This window comes from Hyalella azteca, unplaced genomic scaffold (assembly GCF_000764305.2).
Source record: "Hyalella azteca isolate HAZT.00-mixed unplaced genomic scaffold, Hazt_2.0.2 contig11229, whole genome shotgun sequence".
Lineage (NCBI taxonomy): Eukaryota > Metazoa > Arthropoda > Malacostraca > Amphipoda > Hyalellidae > Hyalella > Hyalella azteca.
The window spans coordinates 106,708-131,466 of record NW_025941232.1 but is presented as its reverse complement, the minus strand read 5'-3'; the positions used below and the strand labels follow the sequence as shown (position 1 = coordinate 131,466).

At 38.5% G+C, this 24,759-nt stretch overlaps 1 protein-coding gene across 1 annotated transcript; it reads left to right on the top strand.

Moving 5' to 3' along the window:
* Positions 1-1,715: 1,715 nt before the first annotated feature.
* Positions 1,716-22,732, top strand: LOC108666218 (eIF5-mimic protein 2). The gene is made up of 8 exons (XM_018153055.2): positions 1,716-1,832; positions 16,208-16,330; positions 17,561-17,690; positions 19,096-19,274; positions 20,113-20,274; positions 20,623-20,943; positions 21,456-21,675; positions 21,938-22,732. Exons 2-8 carry the CDS (start codon positions 16,220-16,222, stop codon positions 22,093-22,095), a joined length of 1,281 nt encoding a protein of 426 aa, XP_018008544.1. The 5' UTR covers positions 1,716-1,832; positions 16,208-16,219; the 3' UTR covers positions 22,096-22,732.
* The last annotated feature ends 2,027 nt before the right edge of the window (positions 22,733-24,759 follow it).

Sequence of the window (24,759 nt, the reverse complement as noted above, 5' to 3'; positions counted from 1 at the left end):
TGAACTCCAACTCACAAAATGTTCTAAATTCCACGTAGCTCTCTAAAAAGTCCTCAAATTTTGAATGGGAAAAATGTAATTTCTTGCCTTGATTGCAAAAAATTGCAATCAAGGCGTTGTCATTGCTATTTAGACAACGTCTCACTCATTTCTCCATATGCTCCCTAGTCAGTCAACGCAGATGACGCTGACACAATACAACCTCCTTTCATCCACGCGCACTGCGTACTGAGTCGACAGAACACAGAAGCTCGGAATGGCAAATTCGAAGCCTCTGATTGGTCAGTTAGTTGGATGGTTTCGATAATACCTTTTCAGATAAGTCTTGCGTAAGACAGTTTTGTTAATGCCAATTTTTGACTGACTTAGGCAATACGTAACTTTTTGAACGTAAGTACGAAAAGTTACGTGTACTTAGCGAAGTTTCGTTAATCTCTGCCCAGAGTCCCAGGATTGGAGCAGAAAGGCGCGGGTTCGATCCCAGCTCTGTGCGCCAGTTTCTGGTCAGAATCGGCAAAGAAGCGGGAAGCCTGCCGAAGACCACCACTGCCCTGGATGTAATGGACTATCATGACTCCTGCCCTCAGGAACGTAGCCTTCAACACTTCTGGAAAATCATATAGGCAGCCGAAAGCCACCAGACAGAACGAATCAATTGAATTAGACCAATCAGCCCTCAGGAGAAACAGTCGGCGATCGAATGGCCTAGTGTCGTCCGGCGTACCGCGAAAAAATTGTACACCACTCGGACGTAGCGCGCCGGAGCCTTGCAGCGAATGTGATATCCGCCACCAAGCCGTCCGTATCTAGGCAGTGCGTCGAACCAGCCCTCGGTCGAACGCCCGCGGGTCGAACGCTCCAGCCGAGTGCTAACCTAACCTAACCTAACCTGACTCAGCCAGTCGCACGGCTCTTTCGACCGACGGCCTGGTGGTGCACGGCAGGTTTTATGCGAGGCCGGAGGTGGGCAAATCCAAGTGGTCGCAGGCTGTTGCGCGCAAGTAGCAATTCGAGCGGTGGCCAGGGTATGAAGTGATGCTTCGACACAACGTTCAGTGGTGGACGGCCATTCGACCCTAGGCTATTCGACCTCGTGTCTGGGGGGTGTGGAGCTCAAAATATTCAAAGCAGGATGTCAATGATCGGGTACGGATAGCAGATTCCATTCACGGCTGATTGGTGGATGTCCTGAAAGATCCAAGGCGTTCGATTCAGGGCTTATTGGTGTACAAAATTTGTTGTGCACGGCTGCGTTCCCGGAAAGATCGGGTTCCAAAGGCCGGATCCATTGTGAATCAAGTCGCGAAAAATTCAAGAATCGGCAACAGGCCATGGGCCTATTTTCTTCAATGCCGACACTTCTATTCTAAAGCTTCCGTTGAGGGCGCAACCTTTATAGAACAGCTATTTAGCAGCCTTCATAGCCGAACTTTGTCGCATGAAAGCGATGTTGATAAAAACTATCGCGAATAATGAGCCCGATCTTAAAATTTCTCTGCAACCGCAGCTTATCAAGAAATTTGGACCGCTTCGTAATCCTCTGCTCAATTTCAGAATTTAATTTTTTTACACTATAATTACTTTTACACGTTAATAACTTTGGGAGAAAAATACACAGAAGTATCAGCATGAACAATTAAACAGAAATTAAGTCAAATGAATTATAAGTTAATGCCAAACTTTAGTTGGAGAACCATCTGCCAAGTCGAAGTTCTGGTATGTGCGCGAGTGCGTCTATGTAGACAGTTGATCCGGAAATCGGTGGTGTGGGAGACTTATCTATCATCTACATTAATCGTTATATTTTTCTTCATTTGATTTTTCAGTTTAATGTAAGTATATCAGCTGTTTTTATTGCATTTTTTTCGTTGCTGGATGTTTTTCTTTGAGAGGCAATTGCTACGCCAGTAAAATCATACCAGCAGGGTTTAGTAATTGTGTTAGGTACGTTCGGGCGTTGCTGAGTCGGGAAGTGATTCAGCGATGCATCATGTTTGTAGCCTATCATACAAATAATAGGCAAACGCTTGGTAATATTTTAATGACGTTTCTATTATTTTCGAGCAAATTTTATGAATATCTATCAGGCTGCCTCACTACCACCAAGTACCAACTTCTGTGTTTATTTCTCGCCCATTTTATTAACTTGGAACTTGCAATTTGCATTTCTCCCAAACTCCTAAATTATGTAAATAAAATGGCTGAATTAGCTATAGGCCTAGATGACAGATCACAGATGTTGATAATTTTTTTTTTTTAATTTTGACATCAAATGGCTAGCTAGCCAGTCCAATTTTTTGTCTTTGGTGATAGGATTGAACTAGTATGGAATATATCTACTTGGCGAGCCGTGACTGAATTTTTCGAGCCGTGGTTTTATGGATTGGCCAGCCGTGATTCCATTTCTACGAGCCGTGATTCTATTTCACCGAGCCGTGAATTCCATATCTCGGCCATGAAAAGCCATTTACGAGGTGCGAATGCGAATTTATTTACAAAGTTTATGCACGTGTTACCCCAAATCTCTAATTTTTAAACCGCGATTTTTTAATCAAACAAAAATTTATGACATTCGAGCCGCGAGATTTCATACCTACTGAAATTATATGATATTAGAGCCGCGATATTTCAGACAAAAATAGGACTTTTCCAGACTAAATTAGAGCCGCGATATTTCAGACAAAAATAGGACTTTTCCAGACTAGGGATTGAATAGTATTGATCTACAATTTGAATTTATTTAAGCCAAACCTAATTTGCTCAGGCTACCAGTCTGGAATTATCTTCAATCTTGACCTATTTCTTGCAAAAAATATTGCATAATTAGAAATTTTAGAAAATTATAGGTTTAAGTTCTCAATTTAAAAATTTTATTGAAAAAAGTTAGACAAGTGCCTTAGAAATAGGTGAAATTTACTGCAAACACTGGCATTTTTTGAATTCAGACTCGCGCAGTGTGCCGCACTGTGGAATTTCAGAGTGGTAATATATCAACTGGTAAACATAGCCATTTGGAAAGCATGACCTAAAAATCTGGAAAGCCCAGCAATCCAGCATACCTACACTTTCTGGCTGTCCATCATCATCACTGACAAGTCTCTGCAAGCTGCCACAGGTGTTTCATTGAAAAAAAATGGAGCTTACATCATCACAGTAACAAGGATCCAATCAATGCTTGAATGCATGATTATGCATCCAACATCACAGTCACATGAAATGATGAATCCAATCATTGCTAGAATGCATGCAACTTCACAGTCACAACAATCCAATTAGCATCAGAACGTTAGTAACGTCACAGCCACTGGAATCCAATCAGCATTAGAAAGCTAGAATGGACCGCCCCAAATGCACACAATGTTAACGCACTGATGTTAATTTAATGCGTAATGCTACACTTCTTATTTCAAGTGCGTAATACAATAATGTAGTTATGTCACTATTGATGGAAATTGCAATGAATATCATCTTCACTATGTACATTCACTCACAAATACATGAAAAACTACCTATGATTCAATCGACAAATACAAAACTGACCACTGATGCAATAAGCTGAGACATGGAAACTCCTACCGTTACGATCAGGATTACCAACTTAACGAGAAACATAAACAAAGAAGGTAGCAGGCCGCAGGGACACCAACCATCAATATACTCATTTGTAAAAATGATAGATACAAATTCTTCTATATTTATCAGTAACTGACATTTAACAGAATGGTTTAATAACCTTCATAAATCATAAATGTTATACATGCAGAATCAATCGTGTGCAACAGCCAAAGTGGCGGGAACAATGGTTAGTGTTTACTGTTTACTTGTTAGTTCTCGTTAAGCAATCGGTGTGTGAGGTAACTGCATTAACTGCAGATGAAGCTCCCAAACTTGGAAGTTGGAGATGATACGTGATATATTGTGAGCCTTCTAAAGTTTTAATAATGAAGAAATCACAAGGTTCACAAAATCTAAAGGTTTGATTGTTAAATTGTCAAGTACAGTGCTCCATTCTATCTTAATCAGTCAACTGAGTTGTCATGTTGTGCATTGCCTTTTGTTCTAGAAGTTTCTCCGATTGCCAATGAGTTAATCCTCAATTTGAAAGCTGACGTAAAGAATGAGTACCAGTTTACCAAGGCATCCCAGTAGACAGGATGTTCGGCAGACCAAGAACCTGGTAGCTTGGATGCTGAGCAAAATGGCGAAAGTACAGTAAAATTGGAAGTACTTTGAACGGCAAGAGTAAATAGTATTTTCTTCTGTAGATCCCTCTTGCTTATCCGTGAGTGACGCGCACAATTAATAATCTTGGGACCTTCACTGTGTTTCCTGACGTAACGTTCATGCCAATTTCTGAGGCTGATTTCTGACAGCCTACAAACCTGTTTCTAGTGCCTGCAACATTTTTTTAAGGCAGAATGCTTCTTTTTATGTGAACCACTAATTTTAGAATTTCACTCTGATTGGGAGGCAATAGGCAGATGGTTAGTGGTTACTATTTTTTTAATATTTGACAGAAGTTTCATTAAAAGCCCTAAATCATGCCTAAAAACAATACTTTCAAAAGTAATTTATTGAAATAGCAGGTAAAAAAGACAATTTTTCTATATTTTTTAGGGAAAAATAAGGAAAAGACTGGAAGGGCAATTGAAATAGCTCAAATAGGTAATATTCATAGGCATTTTTTCCAATTCCCCCAGGGTGGTTGTGGTTTGTACCTAGCTGGTGGGTGGTAAACCTGGTGGTTTCTGCCAATTTATCATAAAAAGCTGTCTACTGTTGCCAGGCATGGAATATATCTACTTGGCAAGACGTAACTCAATTTTTGGAGCCGTGGTTTTGTGGATTTGCCAGCTGTGACTCCATGTCTTTGAGCTGGGAATTCCAAATCTCAGCCATTGAAAGCCATTTATGAGCCAGCAGCCACAAACTTTTTACGAAATCCCGGGCACGTGTTACCCATAATCTCTAATTTTACCATAAAAAGTTAGCACTAACATTTGTCTTCCCATGAGTCAGTTGAGTGGCAACTGATCATGTGACACCATAGTGACAAACCACGGATTTTGTAGAATTGATTCATTTTTTCTCATTTAATCAAGCTATAAACTAAAATCTTGTGTATGATAATGCTGATATCCAATCCACAATACTTTGCTGGTCTACTTATAGGAGTTAAAATACTCTCTGCCTTGACACTATGCGTGACAATGCAGTGAGCAGTCTGACTGTTCTGACATGACTGCTAATACGTGATCTATATCTATAAAGAAACAATTTAGGTTGACTTGTTGTTTTGTTATGCAGGATATTTTGGCAGGATTGTTGAAAAAGTGCGGATCATAGAAATTTATGAAATGACATGTTTGCGGAGTGCAAACCATGATTTTTTCAATCAAAAAAAAATGTATGACATTAGAGCCATGAGATTTCATACCTACTGAAATTTTATGATATAGGAGCCGCATTATTCTAGAAATAAATATGACTTCCAGCCCTGCTGTTTGAATTATCTTTTATGAAGACAAACTTGTTTGAATAATTTATTTTAATTATATAATTGTATTGACTCAAAATTGGAAATCACCTCCTTGTACTGAAACATAGTGGCAAAGCAAGAGTTTTTTAGACTTCCTCAAATTCATTTTTGAGTTGTATAAGTAGACCAGTAAAGTAGCACAGAAATAATTAGAATCACTTGACTGCTTAAATCGCAAGTTTATCAAAAATTTAAAAGCAAAGAAAATAGCCAGAAAATTCACCATTTCTTAAAAAGGAAAACGTTTCGGAGACCAGCTCCATCATCAGTTCAAAACCTAAAACACAGGTACAAATAATTAGTCCGGTGTTTCCGACTTGCGAATTCTAGAGTCCCTTTATATTTTTAAACAAAAGCCTATTTTAAATGCCGCTAATAGTTCATATCCCCTCGAAATTGTAAATAGATAGATTTGTGCCCGTGTTTGCTTCATTCTTGTTTGTTTCTCATTTGACGATTTATGCATCAATATGAATTTATTGCTAATTATTTGTACCTGTGTTTTAGGTTTTGAACTGATGATGGAGCTGGTCTCCGAAACGTTTTCCTTTTTAAGAAATGGTGAATTTTCTGGCTATTTTCTTTGCTTTTAAATTTTTGAGAAATAATTAGAACGGAGGTCCCTGTTTGGAATTTCTTAGGTGTAATATATTAACATGGGCACATCATATCATGATATATTCATATTTTACCGTAAAAGGGGGTTACTTTGACCATTTTTTTTAAAACTCTAGGTTCACTCACCATAAATTGCTGGCTCCTGCCTCTCAAAGTTTTGATGTAATTAAAAAAAAGTGATAGTCTTTGTTACCCCCCACTTCGGGGTTTCTTTGACTGGGTGGTAGAATCAATTTTATTTTTTGGTAAAATAACTCCAGGTTTTGGTGCATTGTAGTAGAACTCTTCTAGTTATATATAATTATATATGTAAATGACAAATTTGAGAGAAGTGTCATAGTTTGCAAATGCTGGTGCCACCCCATAATGGGGGGAAATGTGACCACCTAATGGCAGCCCTGACAGGGTAATATTGACTGGCTTGGAAATTAAGTTAAAATTACCATATAAAATTACCATAAAGAAAAAACATTAATAGGTGTATCAAACATAAAATATGTTATATATGGTACCTAAACTTAATTTCCAAGCCGATCAATATTACCCTGTCAGGGCTGACAGTAGGTGGTCATAGTTCCCCCATTGGGGGGCAGTGCCCCCCATTTGCAAACTATGACACTTTCCACAAATTTGTCATTTGCATATGTAACTAGAAGAGTTCGACTACAATGCACCAAAACCTGGAGTTATTTTACCAGAAAATAAAAAAATTTGAGGGCGTTCTACAACAGTGAACAGGCTTTAATAATAGCTGTTTTCCGTGGGTCACATTTATCATTTTTAAGCTATTATATATGCCTAAGTTTTGTTATCTTTCTATTGTGTTACATAGCCTCAGTATTAGGCCTTTAATGCCCATCAACAAAATTTTTCTATGTCAAATAGTTTTTTAGTTGTGGGGGTTTTTGTTAAAAAAAACTAAGTGATCAAAGTAACCCCCTTTTACAGTATCTAAAAATGTGTAATAAAATTTTACTTGCTGTTAAGCTAATATTTTGGAGCTGATCATGCTACTAGGCTAGATTAATCATGAAAATATGAACCCACATTTTCATAATTCCACCCTGCTTGTAGATGAGGAAATTTAAAATGAAGCGATTCTAAAAAAATCTAAGGTTTGTTACTGTGACCTGCATTATCATTAGACTCCTGCGTCTTGAAATAATTTTCTGGAAATGAACCGGGACAGACGTAATGAGACGAGAAAATTCCGGGAAAAAAATAATGGGACAGAGGGTAAAATTTGTCCCGGAATAAACGTATGAACCAAGACAAGACTTCCGTCCCGGACTTTAAAACTTGTGTCCCGGTTATTTATGAACCGGGACGAGACAGACAGATTTGAGACGAGACATAACGAGACGAGACGAGATTTGTCTTAATTATTTAGGACAAATCAAGTTTTTCGATTACGATACGATTTTTTTTGAAAACATGGGCGGAAGAATGACAAGTTAGCCATTTATTGCTAATAGGGCCATAGACAGTTACCAGTTAAATTGAGTTGATTACAGATTTAGCAAAATTTGTCCAAATAACTGACATGGCAGTTGGTTAGTGGTCTGACAAACACCGCAAAACTGTCGATGTATGGCTGAGTATTGAGTAAAAAATGTTACCCTTAAGTCTTAACTAAGGCTTCCATGGCACTTTATGTGAACCGTACGAGTCAAGTTCATTACGTGTTCGGAACGAGTTCAGGCGCCACGGAGCACATTGGGACGCAGGGTCTAGATTAGTCAGCCAATTAGTAGACAGTGGAGTGGAGTCCTGGTAATATATTCCTAATAATACTAAAGCTAGTTTTAGATTATCTCTGCCTTTAATGAAATTTTGTGCTACGCCTCCAGGAAATCATCACAATTGCGCAGTTTCCTGAATTGTTATTAAACGCTTGTTTAAGGGGGGGGGTATCGCCTAAAATTTTGGATTTTGCCTTTTCCGGTTAGAAGTCTCATCTTAAAGCTGACATTCTGACCTATCCAACGGTACCATAACCATCACTGTACATTGATTTATGCGTTCACGACATATCGCTAAAAGGTTAGGGGTCGTGGAGTTCTTTAACATTTAGGATAGGAGGAAATTAGCTGCCGAGCTCTTAAATAGTGTCTGCTTGAGCTGCACTTCAGTTACCCGCCTGGCGTCGTATGGGGAGGTGTGCATGCAGTCGTTCCCACCATCCTTGACTGGAATCGAGCTCCAATAATGTTTAGTCTTGTATCCTTGCTACATTGAGTGACTATTCCGATGCGCGCGGGACTTTATCGGGCTCTACTGAAAAGTAACCTTATTGTCACTGTAAACTTATCTCTTCCTACAGTTTTCAAGCTACAGCATTGAAAGATATACCATTCGATTCGTAAAGATCCTACCTATCGAGCAACGAAGCCCCTTTTTAGCGCATTTTCTCATTTATGGAAAAATGCACTATTGTGCTCGCCATGCATGTCCGTCTGTCTGTCCGTCAGTCCGTCTGTCGGTCCATCCGTGACCTCAAGTTTTCGTCGACGATAAAATGCGCTCTGTCACTCACTGCAGTGAGTACTGAGTTATATTTTTTAACTTTGTGCATAGTTTGGATTGAAAATGGGGTAGGGGGGAAATCAGAAGAAAATGAGAAAAAAAAACGGGAAAATGCGTATAAAAAAAGCTCAGACAAAAATAAAAAATCGGGCTGTGTTACTCGATTGGTATGGTATTTACGAATCGAATGGTATTCTTTTGATGCTGTAGCTTGAAAACTGTAGGAGGAGATAGATTTTTAAAGTACCCCCTTTTCCCGTTTTATATGAATTTCATACAAAAATTTTTTTTCTTTGAATTCATACAAAAAAATCATACCAACAAAATGTGCTTGTATTTCGGTTTTACAAATATGTGTGAAGTTTCACAAAGATCCGTTAGTAAATGTGGAAGTTTTTCCGGAGGGAATACCCTCCCCCCTTAACGTTATTTAGAAAGGATACACCATGGATATTTCGAGTTCTTCTTTGAAGATCAAACTATTATATTTTTTCCAACTTGAATTTTGTTGTATTTAAAAATGTGGTCGACATTTCTTTCCAGACTTTTTTTTTTTTTTTTTTGAAGGAAAATGATCAAGGCAAGATCGATGAATCTGATTTTGTGATTGAGCTGGAAGCAAATCAAAGTCTGTCCAGTCAACCGATGTCACCAGCTACAGGCTACAGCTAGTATATGGCCTCCGCCAGACCATCATAGAACACAATTTTTGGAAAATAAATAATGTGCTTCTCCATTTTATTTGCCTGTCAAGATTAAGTGCCATATTAAACCACAACATGTATTCGTAGCAAAAAACATTTCAATTACCAAGCTCCAATCAGAATAGTAAAAGGATAAGTCTCAAGTTATTATATAAATGTATGACGGTAAGCCAAAGTTTACACCACATCAATTGATTCGACTCCTTATTTCTCATTATGTCTTGTTAAAATGGCTATAAATTCCGGGAAATTTTAATATACCTATTTTAACCGGGATGTCTCGTCTCGGCATCGTCCCGGAATTCCTACGGACGGCTGAAAATTGTCCCGGTTTTTATTGCGAACCGGGACAGAGCCTGTTGTCTCGTCTCATCTCAGATACAAAAAAATACCAAACGCAGGAGTCTAATTATCATATATAAGATATGGATTTAAATCTTGAGTGAATGCGTAAATTGGAAATGAACTAATTCTACAGAATCTGCTTTGTCACTATGGAGTCAGAATTTAGCATTTCCATATTTTTTGATAATTTTGAAATCACTTTTCTTGCAACTTGCATGGGCATTTTAATTAAATATCAAATGCAAGATGTTTTATCTGCAGTTGCATAAATGGCAACATGACCACCCATTTTTTTTCTAAATATTATTTTTTCTTGCACAAAGAAATACAGGATCCTAATTATACAAGATTAAACTACATTTAATAATGGTTCCAATGCTACACATACAACATATTTTTCTAGATATATGAGAAGAAATGATGAAAATTGGAAAAGAAACCCTAGGTGGAAAGGGTTATAAGACTGAGATAGTTTTTTTCATTTGTGGATCCCATACTTTTATTTTAATGGGCAATCTTACCTCCTTTTGCCCTAATTACCTCAATGCATCTTCTCCCCATGCTATTTAGTATTTACCAAATCATCTGGAGTCTTACAAGTATCTAGTCTCCCACGGAAAATAGCTAGAGTTGACTTTCTCTTTCGGCTAAATGCACTCCATTGCCCAAACCATGACCAAACCAGCACCAGATTGCTGCTGCTTGAGAAAAAGTTCAAGCTCATGGTCCAAGTTGTGCCAATAGCATTGCCATGAAACTGGACCATCAAGCTTGAATTATTTCCTGCAAATTTGAGTTGGTTGATAAATTTCTTTTGCTCGAGCATGGGGGCATTTTTCTGCTTCATGTACTTGAATTTCTTAGTCATGCAATATCTGACAGATGCGTTGTGCTGTCACACCAACTCCAGTGGCCAATTTTATAGAAGAAAAGGTAGTGCAAGTTTTAGAAGCAGGGTTGTACCGGTCATGGAAAACCTGGAAAGTTGTGGAATTTGATTTTGCAGTTTCCAGGCTTGGAAATTCATGGGATTTCATTTCAGGTTATGGAAAGTTTTGGAATTTGCAAATTGAAGAAGAATGAAAGGAAGTGTTTTTCTGTGCTGCATGTTTTAAACTGTTTGTGCTGACTCTTGTTTTCTGAGCTCTGATTGGCATGCATGAAACAAGAGGCTGCTAACAGTCTTGTTACATGTATTCTGATAGGAGAACCAATCACGTGAGCTCGGTCACTGAGCTCAGAAAAGAAGCTTATAGTGACTGGCTTGCTCGCCATCTAAAGCATGAAGGTATGGCAAAATCATGTACATTGAGCTCAAAATACTTTGTTGTGTCAAATATGTGGGAAGCAGCTTTGAAGAGCCATGCCACCTTTGAATAGCCATTACAGGTTTACCATAAAATGGGGTAACTTAGACCACTTTTTTTATTATAAATGATGCAATTTTTTTTACTAGCTAAATTAAACTTGAATTGAAACATGTAAAATACAGGTCTATACTCTAGCTTCACTCACCATAAATTGCTGGCTCCTGCCTCTCATAGTCTTTATGTAATTTCAAAAAAAGTGGTGGTCTTTGTTACCCCAGCTCTTGGGGTAACTTAGACCGGGTGGTAAAATCAATTATATTTTTTGGTAAAATAACTCCAGGTTTTGATGCATTGTACATAGTAGAACTCTTCTAGATACATATGCAAATGACAAACTTGAAGAAAGTGTCATAGTTTGCAAATGGGAGGCACTGCCCCATAATGAGGGAAATGTGACTACCTAATGGCAGCCCTGATGAGGTAATATTGACTGGCTTGGAAATTAAGTTAAAATTACCATATATAAGACTCTGTAGAGTCTGAAACATAAAGAAAAAACATAAATAGGCTGTCAAACATAAAATATGTTATATATGGTAATTTTATATTAACTCCCAAGCCGGTCTATGTTACCCCGTCAGGGCTGACATTAGGTGGTCTAAGTTACCCCATTTGGGGGCGGCGCCCCCCATTTGCAAACTATGACACTTTCCTAAAATTTGTCATTTGCATATGTAACTAGAAGAGTTCTACTACAATGCACCAAAACCTGGAGTTATTTAACCAAAAAATAAAAAAATTGGAGGGGGTACTCTGACAGGCTTTAAATAATAGCTTTTTTTCGTGGGTCACATTTTTAATTTTTTAACCTATTAGATATGCAAACTTTTCAAATCTTTCTATTGTGTTATGTAGCCTCAGTATTAGGCCTTTAATGCCCATTGACAAAATTTTTCTATGTCAAATAGTTTTTGAGTTGTGGGGGTTTTTGTTAAAAAAATGAAAAGTGGTCTAAGTTACCCCGCCGGTCTAAGTTACCCCATTTTACGGTACTATTTATCAACTGTAGGAGATGATAGAATATGCACGGTTAGTCTTTCACTTGTGCTAAACCTGTCATATATGAGTCTTGGAAAATTATATTGATGCTCATTGAGAATCATGGAATTTTTTTTTCTAAATACCAGTATGAACCCTGTAGAAGCCTCTGAAAGCATTTGCCTGAAATAACTGGCAGTCAATTTTTGGATTGGTCAAGGGTGCTTTTTTGATCCATAACCTTCTGGATTAGCAAAAAATATAACTCAGTACTCACTGCAGTGAGTGACAGCGCGCATTTTCTCGTCGACGAAAACTTGAGGTCACTGACAGATGAACGGACATGGCGAGCACAATAGTGCATTTTTTCCATAAATGAGAAAACTCACTAAAAATGATAGTAAAATAGTTTGTGAGTGTTGTATTTCCTTTGCAATGTCCTGTTGGCTTCTACTGTATTCTGCTAAGGGCAAAATCTGCACCTTCTTGGCCACTGAGTCTTGTCCTCTTAGGCATCTCTTTTTCTTGAAAAAATAGAAATGAGGACACAACTGCACAAGAAGTACCCTAAATGGCAAAAATTAGGATATTCTTCATGTTGCTGTACTTTTTAATGTTCATTTCTAATTGTAATGCCTTCCTTGAAGGATGCTTTGCCTAGAACGGTTCAGCACTAGTTACACTGTGCTGAACCTGCCGGACGTTACCCGCACAGGAAATTAAGAGATCGGAAATGAATCAAACTGGATCAAGTGAATTTATTTGATACGGCAAAGAATACGGACATTACAACAGTAATAATAGTAATAATACCCTTGGCAACGTGAGAACCTCTTGGAGAAGTATATTTTATAAGTGACCATGATGAGGCAAATAATAGTACAATATTACCATTTATGCAAATTAACAAAGAGACCTATGTTAGAGACCTAAATCTTCACTAACCTGCTGTTGTGGATTGGCTGGGCTATACTGACTAAGGGACAAATAGAACACGAAGTAAACTTCCTAACGGTGTTGCCAAGTCAGAGGAAAAAGGCTATATTTATTAAAAGTTGTAATTTCTAGGTTCCCTACAACACCTCCTGACATACTGAGCTCTAGGTTTAAAAGTAGGTTCGATAATTTTATCCTAATAAAGTTGCTTTGTTTGATATTGAAGTAACTGAACAGTTGCAATTATTGATTATATCTGAAAAAATATAACTCAGTACTAATTACAGTGAGTGACAGAGAGCACATTTTCTCATCAACAAAAACTTGTCACGGACGGACAGACAGACAGACCTGGCGAGCACAATAGTGCATTTTTTCCATAAATGAGAACATGCGCCAAAAACACAAAAAATGAATACATAATACAACTTTGGCAAGGTTATGTCAAAAATCACAGAATCTCAAAAATACAACAAAAGCTTATGAACTAGGAAGACTGAACAGGTTAAGCTACCCTGGTCGCAGACAGAGTTGAAGTGGCCGGCGGAGGTATGATGTGTCCGTAAATTGCTTATTCTAGGAAGTGTTGCCATATGGGCATTTTGCACTACATAATCTCTAAATTATTGAGCTGTGGCTACACTAATCATATTAAAAATATATATTGTACTTTTTTCATTGGAACATTTTAAATGTAGCTCAACCTTATATAATTTAGAATCTCGGGTTTCTTTATGCAAAAAAAAATAGTTAGAAAAAACTGGGTGGTCGTGTAGCCATTTTATGCTCTTAGTGTTGTCTGGATTTTCATCTAGCATTCACCAGAACTGCCAACACCAAAGATTTCTTTCTATATACACCTGTAAATAAACATTGAAATACATTGGTAAGATCTTCAGAAGATGTAAATTCTTATGCTGATATCACCTACATTATTCAAATTTGTATTCACCCATCCTTGGTGGAATTTTAGGATTGGGGGTACTACCATTAGGTCTTACCAGATTTGCCATACGTAGGTATTTTTATTTAAATTTACTAATTTCATCATCAACACAAAATGAGGATGGGGTGGACTCTATATTTTTCCCTCATTACTGCATAGTGATTAGGTTATGGAAACTTAACATACATGGAAAAGATAATCCAAACAAAATCAAAATTAAAAATTTATCAGTTTACATCCCTGAAATCTCCTGCCTGTACCAAAAAAGTCAATCTGTTTCAGTTAAATTGAGTAGCATGACTGTTGAAGATGACAGTACCTTGTGGCACATGATGGCAGCTGTATTTCTAGCGGCCGTAATATTAGAATATTAACGAAAGTCAGAATTACCTGTGCTGCAGTAAATAGGACAAATTTCCATTTTGCCCTTTCACCTATTAGGTTTCCCTATTACATGCAATTTATTACCAACAATGGGCATCATAACGCAGTTACTTACAATCGACTCAAAATATTGCCCAAAAAACATGTTGAATGAATCTCGCATTACATTTTTTCAATTTACTATTTTACACACTATTATTGTATTATATAGTGTGACTGTGTGACACCATTTCTTTTGTTCTTGCATAAACTAACTTCAACACTGTATGAAACAATAACAAGAATTCACTCACTAAAGTGACTACTATCTTACTACATACTACTGCTAAATAAATAGAAGATCTACTTGTGCCTTTCTAGCATAACTTAAACATAACCTAAACTAGGTCATTTGATACAATCCTCATGTTGAGAAATTTTATACCAATTGAATTTAGATCACCAAACATTAGTGTTTATTCAATTTACAACCTTTATTTTCTTTCTTTTGACAATGATTTTTCAGATTGACAGTGACAATGAAGTCAAGACAATGAAGTTTGTGCCTGCAGATATACTTAGATTGATATTACTCAATTCACCTCCTTTATTAGAATATCAAAATAAAAAAGCTAGGAATCCAAATATCCAAAAAATTACCCAATAGGTTGTTTTTACAAAAACGTTTTTTTTTAATTTTTGCATAATTCACTTCCTATGGAAAAAAATAGCAATTTGAGCCTGAAAATTATATTAAGCATCTATATACCGTAAAATGGGGTAACTTAGACCACTTTTTTTATTATAAATGATGCCATTTTTTACTAGCTAAATTAAATTTTAATTGAAACGTGCAAAATACAGGTCTATACTCTAGCTTCACTCACCATAAATTGCTGGCTCCTGCCTCTCATAGTCTTTATGTAATTTCAAAAAAAAAGTGATGGTCTTTGTTACCCCAGCTCTTGGGGTATCTTAGACCGGGTGGTAAAATCAATTATATTTTTTGGTAAAATGACTCCAAATAGCTTCAGGTTTTGGTGCATTGTAGTAGAACTCTTCTAGTTACATACGCAAATGACAAACTTGAGGAAAGTGTCATAGTTTGCAAATGGGGGGCGCCGCCCCATAATGAGGGAAATGTGACTACCTAATGGCAGCCCTGATGGGGTAATATTGACTAGCTTGGAAATTAAGTTAAAATTACCATATATAAGACACTGTACAGTCTGAAACATAAAGAAAAAACATAAATAGGCTGTCAAACATAAAATATGTTATATATGGTAATTTTATATTAACTTCCAAGCCGGTCTATGTTACCCCGTCAGGGCTGACATTAGGTGGTCTAAGTTACCCCATTTGGGGGCGGCGCCCCCCATTTGCAAACTAGGACACCTTCCCAAAATTTGTCATTTGCATATGTAACTAGAAGAGTTCTACTACAATGCATCAAAACCTGGAGTTATTTAACCAAAAAATAAAAAAATTGGAGGGGGTACTCTGACAGGCTTTAAATAATAGCTTTTTTTCATGGGTCACAATTTTAATTTTTTAACCTATTAGATTTGCAAACTTTTTAAATCTTTCTATTGTGTTATGTAGCCTCAGTATTAGGCCTTTAATGCCCATTGACAAAATTTTTCTATGTCAAATAGTTTTTGAGTTGTGGGAGTTTTTGTTAAAAAAAACAAAAAGTGGTCTAAGTTACCCCGCCGGTCTAAGTTACCCCATTTTACGGTACAATATTATAAGGATAATGTTTTGGTAAAGATTTGTGTTTTTTTAAATCTGTGAAAAAATTTTTTTGAGAGGACAGGCATTGTACATTATTGCCCTGATTGTAAATGTGTATTACTGAGCTGTTTCTTCTTTTGTGCAGCCCTCTTGTTGTATGAGTACTAAAGCAGAAAAACCTGTGCTCCAAGGGCAGCGAATAAAAACACGGAAACGTGATGAAAAAGCAAAATTTGACCCAATCGGTTTTAGAGACAACATCCTCCAGGTGAGACCCTCTTACTCCTATGATTCAAATGAATCTTTTGAACTATTGTACTCTCTAGTAGTCTACTCGGTTGTATTTTCATACAATTTTACTGCATACTAAAAACTAGTTTTTTACTTTTTAATATGAATAGGTACATATTTATTTGGAATGTATTCTACTGTGAATTCAGTGATTTGGAATTACACCAATTTAGGATTTTGGCAGAATTTCTGTTTCAACGTATGTATTATGTGAGAGTTTGAATTGAATCTTACATGTGAAGTAAAGCTCTGATTTTGTGATACTGAGGCCAATGAAATGCTTAGGTTCTTGGTTTATCACTTTTTTTGTCAGTATTTTAATGCTAGCAGTCAGCCATATATATTGCTTAAAATAATGGCTTTAAATTCTGAACAAATCTAGCACTGACATGAAATTGAGTCCTGAATGTTAGTCTGTTCATGTTTGAGATTCAGGAGTGAATTTCTTGCTTGCTATTTTATTTCATTTCAGAGCAACTGGAGCTGCTTTTTTTTAACTAGATGAACACATATTTACAGCGCCCTGCTTCTAATTCACAACATGAACACATATTTACAGCGCCCTGCTTCTAATTCACAATATTGATTTTGGAATAGATTCATTTTGAATGCTAGCACTATAAACTATTATACAACCATAAAAAAATTGCGCTTGGTAATGATGAATGAGTGTGGAGATAACAAGTATAAACAGCATGTATGTGATTGAGTATCATAATAATTGATAGCCATGGAATGTCCTTATTTGATGGCATAATTTCTGCAAATTGCTTCGTGTACGATAAATTTCTACTTGTATATATAGACTTGGTTTCCAGCCTTAACCATGCCATAAATGCCCTGTTGTTCAACTCAGTTGTACTTTATTCAGCAAACCTAATGAATCTATAATCAGAACTGATTCTAATATGCCTTCATTATCCAAGTCCTTTATATCTATTGGTGCGTATTTATACTCGCCATTCTATTTTTTTGGTTGGAATCATCTTCTTTTATTCATGCATTCAATTAGTTGTGTGCTTGGACCTGCTATACCAAGGCAAGGTGGTCTGAAATTTCTAGTTATTTTAAGACTAGTAACATGATTTATAATCTCCATGTTAGTGCAGACTTCCTATTTACAGTGGTATGATAGTTTTGCATGGTGAGTTCAGAAACTTGTAATAAAAGCAACTATGCAAAGGTAACATATGCCTTTCTTTTCCAGGGTTTTGCTGGCATTGGCGGTTCTGATATAGAAGCCATTCACAAATACCTGGACGCTGCTGGGTCGAAGCTTGACTACCGTACCTACGGCGAGGCTCTCTTCGACATTCTCTTGGCTGGTGGTATCTTAGGTGCGTGGCCCATGCTTGATAAAACATTTCCTTTGTCTTAAAAAAATTCATTATGCTGGATGAATTAATTGGATCAGTCTCTTTTTGCATCTAGAATACTGTTGAATGGTTCAAAGTGTTGCTTCATTCAGTTTTTCAGCTTGTAACAAGATTCATTGTTCATCAATCATTTTTGGTAATACCTCCTAATGTGTTGTTTGATAAAATTATGCAGAGACACACGGTAAAATTCTTATTGAAGATATTTACTTTGTCCTGGAATTCGTTATTAGTCAAGTGGCATTCAAATGACTTGTGTGTTTCATTTTAACACTGAAAGCTAGCATTTCTTATCCAGGTTACCTAGATAGTCGATCGATAATAGTTTTTAAAGCTAATTGACTACCAGCCGTACACTCCGATGCCGGGTGGTAACTGTCATACCTACTCCTGCTTGTGGAAGGCTAGGGGGTGTAAGATGGAGAAGCCACTGCCAGTGAGAGGAGGTAGGCAAAAGCAGGGATAGTGGCATAATAGGTTGTAGCCCCCTCGGGGCTATAGCACAGGGGTGGGACCTTGAAGATCGTAAGAAAGAAGCGCCACTGGAAGGTTACGGTTGGGAGGGGGGCTCGTGGCGTGGTAGCGCGGGAGCCAGACTCCCTCAGGAGCTGTTGCCTCTTTGCTCAGTCTTCTCATAGGTTGCCTCTGTCACCTCGCCTCTCATTATGCTGTCCGAGACGGTCTGGTACGGCCTCAACTGTGTCTACAAAGGCAAGCAAGTTGGCGTAGTTAATGTTGTTGAACTAGCGATAGGAAAAAAGAAAGATGTCAAAATAGACAATCGGTTGGACTAGAGCGCGTTTTTAGGTGTCCAGAAGAGGGCGTTCACTGATGACGGTGAGATCATGTGAAGAATAAGATGCACCAGATTAGAGGCTAGGCAGAGTGTCTTCATCGCGAATACAGAAAGAGGAGGCAGAGATAACCATTCGTCGCGGCTATCTCATCTGTCGGGAGTACCAGGAACGCTTGATAGGCTTTAAAGCCGCCCGCGATAAGGCAACCAACTGGGATATCGTGAATTCCTTGAAGGATCGAGTCTGTATCGGGGGCAGGAGGTTGTCAGACAGTCAGACTCGAGCTGTATGTACGGGCCAGTGACACATTGGAGTGATGATGTAACTTCTATACTGAACTCGCCATTAAGGAGGTGTTCATTATCTCGCTGTGGGATGTCATCATGAACGAAGAGGATTAAACCTCCAAGTGACACTTGGGTGTAGGGTCTTCATGCGGTCACTAAATTTTCTGAACGCAGACGATAGTGCCAGTAGCCGAGCTCTAATTTCTGAGGTGATCGCTTTATTTTTGCTACTTTTTATCAATTGAAGTCGATCCAATATTTGCATTTTAATGCGTTTTGCAGCTCCTGGCGGTGCCGTGAGCGAGGATGGGGCAGAATCGGGGCCGGTGCGCACGACCGTGTGCGTTTTCGGCGCGCCTGCGGCCGACATCGAGACGCTGCGCCCCTACGCGCAGCTCTTCGTGCGTCTGATGCGCCGTTACAAGTACCTCGAGAAAATCTTCGTCGAGGAAGTGAAGAAGGTTAGTAGATTCAATTTACCTTCTATATAAATTCCGGTCGCTTGATTTCTTCATCTTATTCATTGTAGGTGGTATTTTGTCTCTTAATGAACTTTTATCTATGCCATAAATTTTAAAACCATATTCAGGTGTCGCGCTCTTTGATAGTGTCTTCTGCATAGCCTAGCCGGCGGTACCTTTCTCTACCCCAAGAGATGCGAATTATCAGGACTCGGCAGCGTTTTCCCTCCATTATAGAGTGAAGGAAAACTCCCTTCTCTATGCTGCAAAATAAGTGCTTTACGCCTGGCCACATTTCATTTCGAGACGATACGCACTAGCATTTATTCCCTGTTCTCATTTCCATCTTATGCTTCATGCTAAGTCTCTTGGCAAGGTGGCTACTTCGTTAGGGCTTCAGGCGGCGTACCTAGTCTGGCAGTCAACATGGTGTTGGAAGCTTTTCTGTAATTGAAAGGGACCTCAAATAAGAGTTTGGAAATTTTTTGACTTGTGATTACCGTTAGTGCCACAAATGTTCATTGAGCAGCTCCTGTAGTAACGGTATTCACACCCTTGCTTGTTGAGCTGTCCATGCTGCAATACCGTTATTCACACACCTGTTAATTGAGCAATCCACGTTGTTTACCGTTACGTAATCACCTGTTTGCTGAGCAGTCCATGCTGTAACACCGTTATATAATCACCCGTTTGCTGAGCAGTCCATGCTGTTGTTATATAATCACCTGTTTGCTGAGCAGTCCATGCTGTAACACCGTTATATAATCACCTGTTTGCTGAGCAGTCCATGCTGTAACACTTATTTTTTTTTTTTCAAGCTACAAATAACTTTGTGCAGTCCATGCTGTTTTTGCGTGGTTTCTCTGCCGGCGACCGCGATCGCCTCGCTATCTGCATCGCCATGTGGGCCGTGGACGGCGTCGTGCAGCCCACCGTGCTCTCCAACCTCATCCAGGAGCACCTCGTCAGGGAGGGCATCGCTGTTGATTTTATTTGCAAGGTTAGTCACTTAGGTGACGAACAAACGTCATGAGGCTTAAAATTTTTCTAGTGTGGCTAGGTGGACTTGATGGAATGGGCTGGCCTTTTCATATTTATAAGACACTTGCCGCGATGAATTTCGTCAGTGAGCTTCTCTGTTATCCGTGTTGATAGGAAGAACTAAAAATTTATCTTCAATTATGACACATATTTCTTTAATAAAGTTGAATGCCGATTTACATAGAGTAGCACCTCCTAAAGTTTTCAGACTACAATCCGATCCTTCTTTTGATCCGCTGACAATCGCAGTTATAATTAATTTCAATTTTGAAATACCCGTAGTCTTGTAATGTTGTGCATCCATCAGGTGTTGCTGACTGTGGGCAGCCTGAAAGACAGCTCGCAAGTGACGATATTCCTGCGTAAAGCTAAGCTGGAGCGACGCATCATGGAGTTTTTGCCGGCCAACAAGCGCACGCCCGAGTATTTCAGCAACCTCTTTGAAGAAAAAGGCTTGGGTGAAATCGTGAAGATGCAAATGAGTCTAAAGAAAGAGAACGGCGTGATGAGCCTCCAGCGCTACCTCACCCAGCATCTGCATGACAAGACTCCTATCAAGGACATCAGTTTGAAACTCACGCAGCTCTCCGAGAAGCATAACATTGGGGAAGCCACTATCATTGCCACTGTGAGTAATACTGTCACAGCGCGGCGTAAGTCGGTGATTGTGAATGATGTTAACGCTCGTTTCATTCAACTGCGATGTTGAAGGTTTTAATTATATGCTTCAAGTATTTCCTAAGGGTTATGTGACCTAGCGCAAGATTGATAACTACATGAATTAATTAGCGCAGTTAACTAACCATGGAGCATTAAGGTCTGCTGTGAGCTCCTATCTACATTTCACTATCGCAATTTTACTAGTTTTGGTCTGGATACAAGGTTTCGTACAATCGTGGAAATATTGAAATTTCAAGTTTTGCCAGCGCTATTTTGTACCTGCAGGTGTTTAAATTTGATCGGACTAAGGGTTAACCAAGTCTTTCCATCTTGGGGTAAATATATGCTTTTTGGTGCAACTGTAAATAAAGGTATATGCAAAATAATTCATAGATGCGGAAAATGGGTAAAACTTTTTTATTAATTGTGGCCAGGTATTATAAATTGTGGACGAAGTAATGAAGGTTGTTGTGTGGCCAGGTATGGAGCAGTGTGATGGCTGACGTTGAGTGGAACAAGAAAGAAGAGCTGGTCGCTGACCAGGCACTCAAGCATCTCCGTGTGTACACGCCGCTCTTCCGCGCCCACACGCAGACTGCGCGCTCAGAGCTTCATCTTCTCGTCAAGGTCCAGGAGTTCTGCTACGACAACATGAACTTCATGAAAGTTTTTCAGAAAATCGTTCTACTTTTCTACAAGAGTAAGTGCAAGTTTGCCTACTCTGCAAATTTTGAAACATGAGATCATGCTTCAAAATATAACTCGCCCTGTTTTTGATCAACAAAATGACCTGTTTTTCAGCCCGTGATTATGCTCCTCCAGTGGAACCGTCTCTTATTTTGCTCGAAATTAATTTTCAGTAATAACTCCATTTTAACATCGTACTTTCTCCTGTTTAAACCTATAAAATGGCTGTCTTGGTTTTGCCTTGCAATTTCTTATTCCATGCCATGTATGTGCAGGCGAAGTGCTCTCTGAGGAAGTAATCCTGAAGTGGTACAAGGACAGTCACTCCGCCAAAGGCAAGACTGTCTTCCTCGATCAGATGAAAAAATTTGTCGAATGGCTACAAAATGCGGAAGAGGAGAGCGACGAGGAATCCGACGAAAAGGAGGACTGAAATTCTTTGCCTCAATTGGGTCGTATTTCTTAAGCAATCCATCTCCAGATTTTGATACAAAAGATCCTTGATGAACAACTTCGTCTCGCTTTGTGTGCGAGCTGAGGTGTTTTCCACAAAATCGTCCGTTTGCCTACCACATCTCGTGTTTTGCTCGCTTGCCCTTTCTCATTTTTTAGTATCCTGCTATGCTTGCTTCTTGTCTGCTCTGGTGCGTGTATATTTTGTGGTCCACTAACCTCACCTCTGCATCAAAATCTCGTATGCTGTGTATTGTGTTGCGGAAACACGACCGTTGCTCACGACTCAGTCAGCGTGTATGTATAGAGCTCCTGTGACCTCTGTTTGTGCACACGTTTGATGTTGCTGACGCCAGTTCTATTTTTTCTCTGACGCAGGAGCCGACAAACCTTAATTCGTAGGAAGCGTCAGTTTTGCGTCCCTGTTGATGAAGTTTGTAACTCCCTGTGATTTATATCTAGAGGTCTTTACGTAAGCTTCGGGATTGAATAGATAAAAGGCAGAAGTATTTTCTTGTGTACGGGTGACTTTTGACTGTCTTGCTTTTAATATTTTATCAATTAGATGGAAACCTAATTATTTTTTAGTTTACGTCAATAAATTCACATTTCTAAGCCTGCTTTCATTCTCACCCGGATTTTGTTAGACCGCTACCTCTTCCCAACGGATTGGTGATGAAGCATCAAGTTACCGAGTGAGAGGAATCCACTAATGGAAATGAAGCTCAATCTGACGACGGAGGGCTCGGTTTCCGAAGACCGTTCACTTCAGCTCGGGGGCCAGGACAATCGTCGAATCTGCATGCCATGGGAATAAATGTAAATGAGAAACGGGTATCGACAGACTTTATTTCGTTTCATTAGAAGCTTGATAATTCGACGATTCTGTCTTTAAAGACATAGACTCCGAAGTGGTACATATGCCTACCACGAAATGTATTTCTCCAGGATATGTTGGTGCATAATTCAGGGTTGCAAGATGGCCTAAAAAATGGCCAAATCCGCGAAGAAACTAACTATAATTCAATATATACAGGGTGCGCCACAGGAACTTACTTATTTGAAAGGTCAATAAAAACAAAAGTACTTCAGTTATTGTTTTAAATTTTTTTTTATTCGAGAAAACAGTATCCCAAATTTTTTTTCATACAGTTTTGAAAATTAAATCTCATGAATGACGGCCTCCATTGTGCATAAACTAATGAAGTCTCTTTCCCCTTCAGATGCACCTCCTCTCGCCCCTCTACCCGACCAACTAACCGCACAGGAATTTTTTCAAATAAGTAAGTTTCTGTGGCGCACCCTGTACTAGTATATATGTAGGTTCCGGTGTGAAAATTCAATTTCTATTGTTGTAAAATTTAATTAGGAAGTAGCCCTATCATAAATTTCAGCCGGCCAGCGCGCTTAAAAAAAATAATTCGTGGAATTAGTCCTGAATAAAACCGTGAGGCAACCCTGTGGTCATAATAGAACATGGAATGAAAATAGTACAAGGTGAAACAATTGGGGTCAACGTGTTGATACGCCGCGTGGTTTATACCAAATTCAGATGATGTTTTAGAGCTTATAGATTCGTAACCGCTATGAGGATTATTCGCCTTAATTTATGTTAGTGTCGGGTCTGAAGTTATCGAGTAAACGCATATCAACCTGCTATATATAAACATGCTCCGGTCATGACAAAAATTTCTTTCTACATGAAACCTGGCGGAGGACCATGTTAAATAAATGTTTCGAACACGGATTGGAGATGGCGAAAGTGTGAATATTGAGCATCTTGAATGATGGTGCTTGTTTCAGAATTCAAATTAATGAGGACAACAAGTAACTGCTTCGGGCCTAAACCCGTAGCTGGAATTATTGGATTAAAAAATTTCAAATGTTTATGCACTAAAGTATCAAGGCTATATGCATAAGGCATGTCGCTGAGTTAAACCACCCAGCAACCTTCTGAATTTCAATAACTTTTCGAACACTCAACTCGCGGCTCAACCATGGGGGTCCTAAAACACCCGACCGTGCCGAGATTGGAGAGGTCAAAATTATCACGAGTTCGCTCAGCCGTACGTCACTCTCCAGGAACATAACTTTCAATTTAAATTATACGTAAACTATTTAGTGTAGCAACGTGGACGTTTGTACCCAACAGGGAACATTTTAAAATTGAACGTAACGGCAACCATCAGTGCAAGTCATTTTGCGCTCACTTGATCGTATGCTTTTTTGGAAGTAGGCTTGCGACAGTATTGCTCCTCCGATTCCTCATGTCAGGAGGTGGAAGGTTAAATCCATAATCGTTCATCACCCAATCTGTGCGGAAGGTCTCAAATGACCGTCTCCCTGTAGTTAACATGAAAGGAGAAGCATTAGATAGTCCCAAAGATACGATCCGAGTTTAAAAGTATAAATAATTTGCGTTTAAAAATTACTCATTAAAGACAACACTTCTAAAGAGGCCGGTGACTCCTATGCTACACTTGTGCAATTTAATTTCTTATTTATTTTCATATATTAAAATAATTATTTTTTAAATTTTTGCTTCAATATTAAAAACAAATAATTTTTTAAATTACTTATTCTATTTTATAATATTCTATATTACTTATTCTTCTATCTAATTTCAGATCGATTGGACAGGCAG

What these genes read in the sequence shown, in the direction of transcription:
- LOC108666218 (XM_018153055.2), top strand. Translation starts at nt 16,220, where the DNA reads ATGAGTACTAAAGCAGAAAAACCTGTGCTCCAAGGGCAGCGAATAAAA. An exon ending in CTTGGCTGGTGGTATCTTAG is followed by an intron (nt 17,691 to 19,095) that starts GTGCGTGGCCCA and finishes TGCGTTTTGCAG; the next exon opens with CTCCTGGCGGTGCCGTGAGC. An exon ending in AAGCCACTATCATTGCCACT is followed by an intron (nt 20,944 to 21,455) that starts GTGAGTAATACT and finishes TTGTGTGGCCAG; the next exon opens with GTATGGAGCAGTGTGATGGC.